General features: G+C 40.2%; 1 protein-coding gene across 1 annotated transcript in view; it reads right to left on the bottom strand.

Annotated features, from left to right (window-relative positions):
• Positions 1–11,401, bottom strand: part of aldh1a2 (aldehyde dehydrogenase 1 family, member A2) — a 75,867-nt gene extending 64,466 nt beyond the window's left edge. The window contains exon 1 of the mRNA XM_067971508.1: positions 11,184–11,401. Within this exon, the coding sequence (XP_067827609.1) occupies positions 11,184–11,300 (117 nt within the window). The 5' untranslated portion in view covers positions 11,301–11,401. The remainder of the gene's footprint in view (positions 1–11,183) is intronic.
• Between the last annotated feature and the right edge of the window lie 3,373 nt (positions 11,402–14,774).

The following is a 14,774-nucleotide window of genomic DNA, read 5'->3' as shown; positions in this document are numbered from 1 at the left end:
ATAGGGCACCGAAGTGTTTATTTTCCTTCTTTGAACAACATATCTGAAGGACGCTGCTCAGTTCCAAATGTTTTCTGATTTCCAGAATTTGGGACTCAATGACAATTACAATTACATCAAAATTTTATTTTATGAGATTTAAATAAAACATTAAATGAACATAGCAAGAATTCTTTACAACATATTTGATGGCAATTTTTATTTAAACTTTGTAAGTTAGTCTAAAAAGGGTGTCTTAACATCTTTCCTACAACTCATGAGCAGCTTTTAAAGCATTTCTACAGGAAACTAAGTACCTGTCACTTTGATACTGATTTTTGAAGATGCATTTTATATGTCTAGACAACTAGGCTTCATGCTTTTCTGTTTTGTTGTTTAGATATAATGCCCTGTGGTGTTACATGTGTGTACAACGCTGTCACTAGGATTTGAGTAAAGTGCAACATTAGCTGTGTGAAACTTTGTACTTCGCCCACATTAACTGTGAAAAACACCCAGCTGTTCAATTATAGATTTTGTCATTCCAAACTCGGTCTAAATCTGAGACAGTGATACAAGATTATAGCCCAAAAATAACCGTTGCTGATATTAGTGGATGAATGCTTAACATTTTTTTAATGGCATTCCTCTGTCCGCTATTTTAACGTAGGTGTTAATCTGATAACTTTAAACAGGTTAATACCTCCACTAAAATAAGAACACGTTGAACATTCATTTGCTGCACATTTTATATATATATACAGTGACACTAAAATGGTTACAGGTTTATGACTGATGGTGGGAGCATTCAGATGTGATGAATTAATTTTATCACATGTAGCTTAGGAACATTTTTTCTATAGCATATTGGCATTAATATTTTGAATACATTTAGTGACAGCACTGTGTATGCATATGTGTATCTGTGTTTATATTAGTATGTGCATCAGCATATGTATGCATATATGCATTTATTTATGTGGATATAAATCTGCTATCTATATGTGTATATATCTTTGTATTTCTATATGCATGTACAGGAGATTCCACTGTTCCGTTGCTGGATGAAAATTAATGTTATCAAGAGAATGGTCCCCTGATCAAACAGAGGAGATTTCAGGAATGTCAACTTCATTTGCAACGGCTCCATTTGGCCCAATCACCCTCCTTGGCAATGATGAATCACCGGCAGTATTCCTACCTTAGCCCGTTTGATCTCAGCTCAGCAAGACTTAGTTTTGATCTGAAGAACTCCAGATCACTTGGGTCAGAGACAAATAGCAGAGCCGCTGACCTGCACAGTGGTAGAATGTATAATTTAGGCCAAAGTGATGAAGATACTTTTTGAACATTCTCTGCCCATAATATCTCGTCCATTTATGCTATACACTTACCAAATGCTCTACGCTTTCCTGACTTTGTATTACAGAGCTTCAAATGGCATTTAAATTAGTTTGGCTATTTGTAACAGCTCTTATCACTTGGGTGTTGTATTACCTGTGAATATCCCTTCCAGATAAAACGGTGTACATAGTCAGTACTTGTATCATTAACAAATTTTTAAAAAAAGATATAATTTGTGTAATTAATTAAAATAGACTCTCTGACCACTATGAAATGAAGCAAATGTGATGATAGTTGTATATCAACACAATTGAATGTTATCACTCTAAGTACCAGATACATGGGGGTACTGGAATGCTATCAACTTCAATGGTGTTTAAAAGAGTAAAAAAATCCTGACAGCTCAAAGTGATTAACCTTTACATGAAACTAGGCATGACATTCTAGGTAAAAATTTCAAACAAAATGTCAGCATTTATGAGATAAAGGTGTGAAGTAACAAACCCCAGCACTACAGCAACCTGATGCTTTCCCGAATAAATGGTCCTTTCTTCTGTTGCTCAGTGCATCCATCCCCTTCCTCTGCTGGAATCCTTTCATGAATTTGATATAATGATACTAAAATGTGGAGGAAAGCTCATTACTGCTCCTGCTGTTTACAAGGCAGGATTTATGCTCAATAGACTGAACTTTGTGACACAAAATCACTAAATGGCTGGTACCACCAGCAATGCTTTCATTTGTGAAATTTATCACCCAGACAGTGCAAATACTTATCAACGTGTGGAGGTGTGGAAGGCCATATTAATTACAACCAACACATGTAGTCTGATAACCAGCCGTCTTTTAAAGAAGCTTCAATGAAAATGCACTGAAAAAAGTTAATTCACCGCAACCCTTTGGTCTTGCGTGGTATACAATATCACATCAATTCAATCCATTTAGCGAGGTCTAAACTCTCTAGAGAGGTAAATGAAGTCTAATGTTGTTGTTATTCCAGGTTCGCTGCTTCCACTCCCCCTGAGAGCTGCTCAGGCAAACAGCTGGGGGAGTCAACTACAAAGACCCTACTCACACACAGCCACTTTGTGTAGAAAGTAAAAGGTCTTTACCCGGGAATAAGTTATCAAGGGCTTGTTTGTCTAATGGGACATTCATGCCTAAGTAGAAAAGAAACATTTACTCAAAGAAAACATGCAGGAAAATTAGGTCCAATTTGTACTTGCTCAAAGTGTGAGCCCATTACATGTCCAGAGTCAGATTTCCACCAAAGCAAATTACTGCTCAAATGTTTGATCTGTAACTGGGATCCGACTTAGATTTTGAAATGTACTGCACTTATTGATGGAACTGAAACAGTTATTACTAAACAGTCCCTAATTAAGTAGAGTGTTTAAACCATTATTTTGTCTGACCAAGCTGATGAATTTAAATGAGCTCATTAAAATAAAAAAATAAGCAGTGAAAGTTTGGTGACTGTTGAACAGCTTTATGTGATAATATAATAATGCTGCTTTGACTAAAACCTTTTTTATTGTGTCTTTTAAAATTATTTCATATTTGATTTTTTTTCGGTTTGTGCCATCGCACAAGCTGTTTTCAATTAGGTTGTCTTTTTCAGCTAGGAAGGCAGGACAGAGCCACAGTCTAATCCACAACTGATTTCAATTCCCCATCAGGGATGTACTTGGCAAGATGGCTACGGCAGTTTTGAGCTTTGCGTCACTAGAATGCTGCACCACGGCAGGGCGCTGTTTTCTAGTGGCCCAGTCCAGACTGAAATCTACAGCAGGTAGACTCAACTGCTGGGTAACATTGAGACTTAGTTCCATGACCCTCTGGTATGGATGCTGATATTCTACAGCCTGTGCTACGTTTCTAAGAAGCACAGAATTGGACTTGTGGGGGAGTCCAAAATTAGAAGGTAGTCACTAATAAATTCAATAAGGAATTTTGGAGAAATATCTTTACTCAGAAGGTGGCTATAATGTGGAGTAGTTGAGGTGAATAGCATAGATGCATTTAAGGGGAAGCTAGATACATACATGAGGGAGAAAGGAATAGAAGGCTATGCAGATAGGATTAGATGAAGTAGGATAGGAGGAGACTTGTGTGAAGCATAAACACTGGCATAGACCAGTTGGGCCGAATGGCCTGTTTCTGTGCTGTAAATTCTATGTAGTTGGAATGTAAAAATAAGAACAGGTGATATTTTATGTTGAGTGCCAATCATATAATAAACATTATATGTGCTGTATGATATCACCCTGTATTAATCAGTAAAATACATCACTACTTGTCAAACCACGAGATATAATGGGACAGAACTTGCTGCCGAAATAACGGAGGAGCTCTTCAGCGCTCTCTGTTTTTAATGGCGAATTGAAGGAGCAAGTTCCCACGTTTGCACATGTGTGGAAATCGTTGGTTCACCGGCGATTTGACAGCTTCGAATCAAAGGGTCACCGCATGCTGCAACCATTGAAATCACTGAAAAATCGCAAACTTGCTCATCCGCCAAGCTGGAAAGTAACTAATTACGCCACCAAACAGGTACGCTTAAAAATACCAGGTCTAAACTAAGTTTTAAAAGCGCAGTTAGTCTTAATGACTGCCAAACAACTAAAAATTAAATTTTGAAAATGTGGCATCTCATATTACTCCTTATTTTAATAGTTTTTGGTCATTAAAAAAACATTTTTAAAAATTAAAAAAAAATTTTAGAAACGTTTTACTTTTCCCTTCAGTCTCTTTAATTCAATTATTTCTTTGGCTTTTTATTGAAAATATTTAAAATTTTTATTTACAACGACTTCCAGAATACTAACTTTAAATGAATGAAGTCTGCTTGCCTGCTTGTGGGCGTGACTTCTCTTCCTGACAGATTTTGTAGGCAGACTGTTCCATGCGCATCGACTTACCCTGCTCAGAGGCTGATTGCGCACAATTCTTTAAAAGTTCAAAATCAAGCATGTCGACGCCACAGAGCCCACAGTAAGTACATTCGTTAATTTAATTCGCAGGAGCTGTGGCGACCGTTGCCAGGCCGCTCTGCGCAAGTTCTGGCCCATTCTGGAAACTTACCTTCTGTTTGCTACCCACCATAACAGCTTCACCAGAAAACACATAATGGAAAATATTAATTCCCTAGTAAGTACCTTTAGTGACTGGTTAATACTGATTTAAACGGGTTAACACTTTTGTTGAAATAATACACACAAGAACTTGATGTGAATTGATTAACCATCAACAGTAGTGCACAACCCCTTTTTACTACTAGATGCGGAATAATATATTCTTCGAACCGGCGCGGACATGATGAGCCGAATGGCCCCCTTCTGTGCTGTATCTTTTCTATGGTTCTATGGTTCTAATATACAACTGGGTGCGTATCTCAAGGTAGTAAGACATTTTGTGATTGAGATGACATTAACAAAACTCTTAGGTTGCGCTATAACAGTTTATGTTATTGTCTCAGCTCTTCAATATGTTACTGTCTTGTAACAGACATGTCAAATAAAAACACTTTTCCCTTCAGGTAGGTGTGGCAATATTTCTCAGTTTTATAGTTTGAAGGAAAGGATAGAAACATGATGACAATTTATAACATGCATTTGCCGAGCTTCAAACAATACTCAGGAAAACTTAAAATGCAAATTACTTTACACGAACAATAAGTCCCATGGCTCCCTCAATCCTGATGTCACTCTGCCTACAATCCCATGCATTATTCAATCCTAATGTCACTGTGCCTACAGTCCCATGCGTTATTCAATCCTGATGTCACTCTGCCTACAGTCCCATGCATTATTCAATCCTGATATCACTCTGCCTATAATCCGATGGGTTACTCAATCCTAATGTCACTGTGCCTACAGTCCCATGCGTTATTCAATCCTGATGTCACTCTGCCTACAATCCCATGCGTTATTCAATCCTGATGTCACTCTGCCTATAATCTGATGGGTTACTCAATCCTGATGTCACTCTGCCTACAGTCCTATGGGTTACTCAATCCTGATGTCACTCTGCCTACAGTCCCATGGGCTACTCAATCCTGATGTCACTCTGCCTACAGTCCTATGGGTTACTCAATCCTGATGTCACTCTGCCTACAGTCCTATGGGTTACTCAATCCTGATGTCACTCTGCCTACAGTTTTGTGATTTGTTTGGGTCTGATATCACTTTGTGGATTATTTCCAGAAAAATCTTGACTTTATGATAAAGATCATCCCTAAGATCCCCCGTTAGCCCAGTAAGTTTATCCAGTGAGTAACTGACCGATTCCTGGCCTGTGCTGAGTTAGCTCGGACAGGAGCAGAGACAACAAAATTGGTCTCAGTGGTCCCAGGATAGGAAGGGAAAATTGGTTAGGGTTTCCATTGCTAATCATTATTCAGTGACTCCTGCTGGAAGTGTAGGTGTCTGATGTTGAGTAAGAACAAGATCAGGCTAAGCTGCGATGCCCCTGTGATGAATAACTGACAAGCATTCACTGTCAAAGCTCATACATCCAACACGGGCTACTTGCTTGAGATAGCAGAGAGCAGCTGCCACCCATAGAATCAAGGAGCCAACGTCATCAGAGGGAGGTAGGCAAGAAAAGAAAAACATAGAATAAAACATAATTCAGGCCAGGATATTAATCTAATTTAAATAACATTTTTTCTTGGTTTTTTTTCATAGACATTACAAATATCTGCAACTTTAAATTATAATGGATAATAATAAATAACATTTTAAAAAATTTAACTGTACGGGGTTAGAGACAGGATGCTACACACTTAGGTGAGATTTGCATCATTTTTTCCAAATAGTATTTGGGATTTGGAGCATAATTATTGAATAGGATTTAAACATTTAGCATTTCTTCATATGGAAAATTCATCCTTTTTGAAGGCTTTAGAAATGTAAAATAATCTAAAAATCTAAAAATGCTAAATGTAATGTGTAGTCCAGAGCTGTCATCCATAACACCCAATTTCCCTCCAACATACAAATGCTCACCTAAAATAATAGAGCTCAGTTGATCATTGTACAAAATAGAACCAAGTCTACCACCTATTTTTAGTTTTATTTCACCATGTGGAACATAACAAAATAACAAAACACTGCACTGACATACACTCCAGTGCAGTGGAGAGATCCAACTTGTCTAGGATGAAACTGCATTGAATTTGTGTAAAGTCTGCATAGAACACAAACTAACAATTCTTCAGCTACATTTATGCTGCAGCTACTAGTCTCAGACTGATAGCTGCAGTTCAGGTTCCAACTGGGCAGAAACCTGTTCATGTTGCTTGGCTCCTGTCTGCTAGAACCTGCTTAGAAGCAAGCTCCACACATATACAGGCCTGGCTCTGCACATGCACAGGGCTACCTCCGCACATGCACAGGGCTGTCTCCAAACATGCACAGGGCTGTCTCCAAACATGCACAGGGCTATCTCCGCACATACACAGGGCTGTCTCCAAACATACACAGGGCTATCTCCAAACATGCACAGGGCTGTCTCCAAATAGGCACAGGGCTATCTCCAAACATGCACAGGGCTATCTCCAAACATGCACAGGGCTGTCTCCAAACATGCACAGGGCTATCTCCAAACATGCACAGGGCTATCTCCAAACATGCACAGGGCTATCTCCACACATGCACAGGGCTATCTCCAAACATGCACAGGGCTGTCTCCAAACATGCACAGGGCTGTCTCCAAACATGCACAGGGCTGTCTCCAAACATGCACAGGGCTATCTCCACACATGCACAGGACTATCTCCAAACATGCACAGGGCTGTCTCCAAACATGCACAGGGCTATCTCCACACATGCACAGGACTATCTCCAAACATGCACAGGACTATCTCCAAACATGCACAGGGCTGTCTCCAAACATGCACAGGACTATCTCCAAACATGCACAGGACTATCTCCAAACATACACAGGGCTGTATCCACACATGCACAGGGCTATCTCCACACATAGAATCATAGAATCATAGAATCATAGAAGTTACAACATGGAAACAGGCCCTTCGGCCCAACATGTCCATGTCGCCCAGTTTATACCACTAAGCTAGTCCCAATTGCCTGCACTTGGCCCATATCCCTCGATACCCATCTTCCCCATGTAACTGTCCAAATGCTTTTTAAAAGAGAAAATTGTACCCGCCTCTACTACTGCCTCTGGCAGCTCGTTCCAGACACTCACCACCCTTTGAGTGAAAAAATTGCCCCTCTGGATCCTTTTGTATCTCTCCCCTCTCACCTTAAATCTGTGCCCCCTCGTTACATGCACAGGGCTGTCTCCAAACATGCACAGGGCTATCTCCACACATGCACAGGGCTGTCTCCAAACATGCACAGGACTATCTCCACACATGCACAGGGCTGTCTCCAAACATGCACAGGGCTATCTCCACACATGCACAGGGCTATCTCTAAACATGCACAGGGATATCTCTGAACATGTATAGGGCTATCTCCCAACAGTTAGAAATTTAAATGTTTATACAGCAGAGGGAAGAATCATAGAATCATAGAAAGTTACGGCACAGAAGGAGGCCATTCGGCCCATTGCATCCGTGCCAGCCAAAAAAGAGCTATCCAGCTTAATCCCACTTTCCAGCACTTGGTCCATAGTCCTGTAGGTTACGGCTCTTCAAGTGCATATCCAAGTACTTTTTAAATGAGTCGAGGGTTTCTGCCTCTACCACCCTTTCAGGCAGTGAGTTCCAGACCCCCACCACCCTCTGGGTGAACACATTTCTCCTCAGCTCCCTTCTAATCCTTCTACCAATTACTTTAAATCTAGGCCCCCTAGTCACTGACCCCTCTGCTAAGGGAAATAGGTCCTCCTTATCCACTCGATTGAGTCTCGTCATAATTTTATATACCTCAATTAAATCTCCCCTCAGCCTCCTTTGTTCCAAAGAAAACAACCCCAGCCTATCCAATCTTTTCTCATAGCTAAAATTCTCCAGCCCTGGCAACACCCATGTAAATCTCCTCTGTACCCTCTCTAGTGCAATCACATCTTTCTTGTAATAATCTCTAAACTAAATCTCTAAACGTTTAAATTAAGAGCAGGTAGACATTGCACTGAATTCACACTCCAAGCCTTATCCAATCGAAGAGTGAAAATGCTGTTACAGGACAAGTTTTACATCATTGCCCAACAGTTTTGAGCTCCACACCATCCTAAACGTGTGTAGTGCAAATTGGGTGTGAAGGCTAAACTGACTCTGAGGTTTGGGAGCCTCAGACCACTTCAGTGTCAGGATCCATTTACACTGGAACAGTTGCAGTGTGAATATATTCTTATAGTTTACATTGTAGCATTGTCGTCCCGCAACTCTACCGTGCCCTCACTTAATACTTTGCCATTGTATTATTCTCTGTTTGCTTGAAGAATTTCTCTTTTAACATCCAACTCGTTCAGCCGCGATTTGTGAAGCTGCGTGTTTGATATTAAAAACACCCAAGAACCCAATTACAATGATCCAAGCTCTAAGTGAGTGTGTCAACGTTTATGGGCGGGAGCTCCCCTTAAAATAAGGACGGAGACCTGAGTCAAAATATACTGGCTGCTGGGGAGTTAGTACACTCTAAAAAATAAAATTGAATGCAGGTTTTGCTGGTTCAACAATGAAACGGAATATTGTGGACATTCCAGTCGCTCTCTCACACGCACTGTGTTCCCGCAATGGGATATTATGAACTCCTCGAGAATGGTGGTCTGGAAAAGCAAGATTGCGATCAACATCAATTTGAAACAAGCGGTATTACAGAGCAACAAAATATGGCCTTAGGACAAGGGGACATTTAGATGCGAGCACATCTTGTGTGAAACTACAATAACTAAAGTAATTCAGCAATCCGGATATCCTTTTGGTTAGTACAGCAAATTCTCTTTTTGATTCTATTTATTTATCTATGTGCTACTCTAAATATGTCCTTTTATACGAGCTAAACCAGCACAGTTAAGCACACGCGTCCAAATGCATTGATTGCAGATATTATTTGCCGCTTACTTATTCCACTTATATTTCGTTCATATGAATATTTTGGGACTATTCGACCGTTTTCACAAGAGTACCCTCTCACCCCTGTCAAAAGCGTGGTGTAAAGTTGTAGGAAGTCCCCTTATATAAGTGTAGACATGAAGTCTCTCCCCAAACCATCCTTTTTGTACTCCTATAATGCAGATTTCAGATCGCCCCTTGTTTTGGGACATATATCGGGAAGTCACCATATGGCGAGAAGGCAAGATTTCATTACCAATTAGATCTAAAAAAAAATCGACGGGTCACATTACAAATCTTGCCCCATTTCAGCTGTTTGTTTTTCTTTATAATAAATGGGAAAGTGGATACTGCATTAAAGGGCTGGCTGGGGCATGATTCTATACCCAAATCACTAAATAGCCATAAATCTCTCTCGTTCCCTGCGGAGATCCACTTGTGCGCAATGAAAAGATCCCTGCAGAATGCACGATGCACCTATTACTCTGACAGATCCGTATGGAAAACCATCTTATCGGGTTTAACTCTCGATGATGTAAAAAGTAAGATTCACATTTCAAAAAAAGAATCTAAATCCAAAAGAACGAATTGTTTATACAGTCCGAACACGACCATGGATCCGATTTACGTTACAAGTATCTTGAGATGTTATTAATAAAAAAATTTAAAGGTTTATTGATTCCCAACCGCCAGAAAAAAAGAGAAACTGAAAGAGAAATAAACATTTTAACTATAGCTTAACTTTAAAACTACAGAGAGGAAAAACACTCAAACGCTGAATGTCTCGCTATTTATTGTAAGGATTATTGAGTCATATCTTATTAAATAAGGAATTCCTAAATAATGGTCTATGCGGGCCGTATTGGGTATGACCAATATCGAAATAAAACAGCACAGGTTTAGTAAAGTGATCCTTTGGGGCTGAATCGGATCATCACAGAAATCACAGATTACAGAAGAGCTGCCAACAGCCCCAACAAGTCCTCTGGGAAAGGGAATCAGCTCCAGACTGAGATCAGCACATCCCAGACAGACAGAGAGAGGACCGCCAGTGCCGCTCAGTCCCGAGCACTGACATCACCCTCCATACAACCAGTTCGGCTCCCAAAAAAAATAACCCAGTAATAAGTACTGTCTTAGGGGGCAGGGGAGGGAGGGCCTCTCCTCATTCTCATCTGGCTGGGCGCGATCTCAGACCGTCCCTGTAAAAATCCCCACTCGATGTTTAACTGTTCTTATTTTTCTGAATATATTTTACACAATATGAGACAGTTCTGCCGAGCGGACTGTGATGAAGTGTCTCCACGCTTCTGTTTGTCAGTTTTATTCCCCTTTGAAGATGTACCTCGGAGGAAGGGGGGGTAACACCTGCTGTTCTCATAATCATTTAAAAGCCAAATAAATAAGAGACAAGAGTTTGGCTACGACAAGGTGCTGGAAACAGGAAAAAAAAAGGGGGGGCGCGGCGTTCGCTCCTTCCCACGCTGGACAGCGTCGTTCGCTCCTGGGTTTAACGTTATGTTAATAGAAGCGGATGCAGTTTGTGTTAGGAAGCGATGAAGACTAGTTCTGAAACAGTAGCCGAGGCACCGTATCTTTTTGGTGGACTCGGTTCACCCTAAACACTCACTATTCAAATTCAGCATTAAATAATACACCTGGTCCTCTGAGGAGCCCAGCAGCCTTATATATTATAAATATGGGTTTGCACATCAGTAACCGGTCTAAACGAAGCAGCATATTGCACGGTAACCAACATAGTCTCTGGAGTTTAATTGCTCTGCACAATATCGCTCACACTTGACTTCTGACTTAAATTAAAACCGGCACGAACCTTGGTGTGTTTGATTTCCAGGTTTGGTGTTGGGGACGGCAGCAGCTGAAGAGAAGCGATCAGAGCGGCCGGGTCTGCCTTCACCTCACTGGGGAACTCGATTTCACTCGAAGTCATATCGATTTGTCGAAACGAGTGCAGTCAGGATACCGATTGTTTTTCTACTTTTGCTGATCAGAGATTCTGACTTGTCCCCTGTGCTGTGGCTTTGTATATAAGCAGGTGTCAGTCTGTGTCTCTCTCTTATTGGGCATCAGCTGAGAAGGGGCTGGGCTGTCCTCCCAGAACGATATACTCAAAAAATAAGATTAAAGTAAACAATCGGACTCTTTGCCTTTTCAATGCAAGACTCACACACGATTGGATTCATTAGAGACAATCATTTTGCATTATCTTATCGTCTGAAATACTTTATCTCTCCCTGATCCCATCACCTGTAAATCCCACCAGACCTGGATAAACAATGCCAACTTTTTAGCCAAGTGGTTCGGGACCTGAACAATTATAGAGGACCGAAACGGTTTTAATTCCATTGGAATTAGCGCCATCTGAAACTATTAAAAAAAAGTTTTCAACCAGTAAACGGGCTGGATAAGGCGCCTCTAGCAGTGGAGCTGGCAATTTACTATCTTCATTCTAAGATACACAGCAACAGCGCAGAAAACAAGAGATTTCACCGCCTTATTTCTTTAACCGAAACATGTCGATAGCTTTCAGTTATAAACCATAGCAAGCCACCCTATCCATCGAAAACATCACAGCACATATCTGATCCCACTTTATTTCATTTTAAGGGGTTAATCCTGTAATCATTTCGCGAGAGATCGCGCCTCTCTCTATGAATCTACTGCATTCCTTCAGGCTGTTGTAGCACTTTATAAATTCCGCTGTTTCAGTCCATTCAATCCCTTTAACTCCGACACTGTGTCGAAGCAGATTCCAAGTGATATTGGCTAATTTCCCACTTATATTCTATTTAGCAGACTGTATTTTCCCGACTCTCATTATGGACAATACTTCTTAGTTTTATGTTAATCTATTTCACTATTAGCGATTGGTTCAATTCATCTGTTGAAGTACCTGTGCCCATTTATATAATTATAGATAGATAGGAAAGACATCTTCATCTGTTATGTCAGTGTTACTTAATCTTTATTGTTAAAAACTGTCCTCAAACTTACTTACACAAGGAGCAGTTTTTAAAAGAGATACATATACACAGCAGATAGTTCAGTTATTTTCAGAGTTGTATTCGGTTTAATAAAAAAATACACCAAGAGGCGACATTTGCCTATAATGGAACAAAATAGTCGTGACTATCTGCTGAACCCAGGTTTGGGTTTGAGTTCTCCCTCTCTCCCAGTCATTTAATCTAAATTGAAACCTTCCACAGACAATAGAAACGAGCTGAGCTCGGGGCTGATAGCGGACTTTTCCCACAACCTCCAGACAGTATCCGCCACTTTTCCACAGCTGGGATTTCTCCTTGCCAATAAAAACGAAAGCTGCAAGTACACAAAACAGCTTTTGCGGAACGGAGCTAGTCGAATTCGTCCAAAGTAAACGCGCATTTCACAAAGGCAGACAGCAACCTCCGGGCGAATGTTTTGGACAGTTAGTTCCATTTAACACTTACAGTCCGCTCACCATCCCCTTTAATGTACTAATCTCAATCTTCACCTTCACAAAACAGTGTTGGCTGGGGGTATCTTTTCTCAACATTTAAGACCTGTCTGAGATTATTCCTGGTCATATTTTATTCATACTTTTCCAGATACATTTATGACCCAATCTGATCAAGGGGTTCGAGCAGAAATATTAACCTTTCTTTTTTAGTATTTCCAGCATTCTCTGGTTTTATCCCAATGTCGTTGTACTATCAGAGATGCCTTCTTTCAAATGAGACGTTACGCCATCTCTGTTCTATGGTTCAGATAGACATTAAATATTCCATGGCACTATTTGAGGAGCAGGAAGTTTTCCCGCGTATCTTGGCAAATTTCCTCCCTCAACGGATACCAACAAAACACAGGTCACCTGCGCCATTCATCACTTTGCTGTTTGTGCGATCTTCTTATCCACAAAACGGCTACCGGGTTCGCCTGCATAACACTAGTCACTACCCTTCAAAGTAATTCATTGCACGTGAAACCCTGAGAATCCCAATAAGGCGTTATAAAAACAGAACTTATACCGTGACTGTTACTTTAATAGCTGCGATTGACATTTGCCTATAATAGTTCCATTATAGGCAAATGTCGCCTCTTGGTGTATTTTTTTATTAAACCGAATACAACTCTGAAAATAACTGAACTATCTGCTGTGTATATGTATCTCTTTTAAAAACTGCTCCTTGTGTAAGTAAGTTTGAGGACAGTTTTTAACAATAAAGATTAAGTAACACTGACATAACAGATGAAGATGTCTTTCCTATCTATCTATAATTATATAAATGGGCACAGGTACTTCAACAGATGAATTGCACAGATGAATTAGGAACTACTTTCTGAATCTATTGAATTCGTTATTCATGCATGAAATGAGGTCATGACTTTCCTCTGTAGCTTTCTAAAATCTACATTGTATGCGATATTACACGTATAACGGTGTCCTGCTGCTGAATCAATACAATGCATATTATTGATGGCGAAAGTCCTGAGACATCACGTTTGGGCTTTGGGGAAATGACACATCTTTAAACGTTGGTATAAAACAATAGAACTACTTACAACTAAAACAACAGTCGTAATTAGTTTCCCTGACGTTGTAGCCCTAGGTTTACGCAAGAAGTCAAAGCTTAGTCAAAGTACAAGAAATTCCTCTAAACTGACCAGCTCTATCCCCAGCATGTGTGAATACTGTTAAAAAAGCATGTTTTCTTACAGCAGAAGTTTACATCAAAGACCTTAATTCCCGAAGAGACTGACAGTGATTAATGTAATCAAAACATCTTACTCTCAAGTCATTACTTTAAACACAGACAAACAAGAACCCACATACAGTTAACAAAGCAAAGCACCAGAAACCATGCCAGGCAGTGGGAGTTAGGTTCTAATGTTGCACGCACACTCTGTGAACGAGAAACATTGGCTCCCTCTGCTGGGGGAAACGCCCAATTTAATGAATTGATTGGCCTGTCACTTACCTTTCCGTTTAGTTATCTATCTACATGTTTCAATACCTAACATAACGTTCCACATGAAAGCCAGTCCAATGGGAATCTGTTACATGGAATAGGTTGGGAGGGACACAGAAATTGCTTCTAATCCGACTTTTATGTAACAGGACTATTATTATTTTGCGTAACAAGTAAAATTGAGACTTATCAACAATTCCCATACAGAGTCAGCTTCTATTAATGTTCGATTTGCCCCCCAAAAAGATTATTTTATGCAGAATTGCTTTTACGTGGAGTTCCGTTTTGCACAGTTACCAGGTGATCACTCAACTTATTTACGGAGATAACTGACTTCCAAATGGTGAAGTTGTACCGTCACCTCTGCATCATTGTCAAGTGGCTACTGAGTCACCTTGAGCAAGATTGACTGTCTAACTCTGATTCAGGTCTTATTCCATTCCGGAATGTAGCGC

The sequence above is a fragment of the Heptranchias perlo genome, chromosome 34 (assembly GCF_035084215.1).
Source record: "Heptranchias perlo isolate sHepPer1 chromosome 34, sHepPer1.hap1, whole genome shotgun sequence".
Taxonomy (NCBI): domain Eukaryota; kingdom Metazoa; phylum Chordata; class Chondrichthyes; order Hexanchiformes; family Hexanchidae; genus Heptranchias; species Heptranchias perlo.
This window is presented reverse-complemented; position numbering and strand designations above follow the sequence as displayed.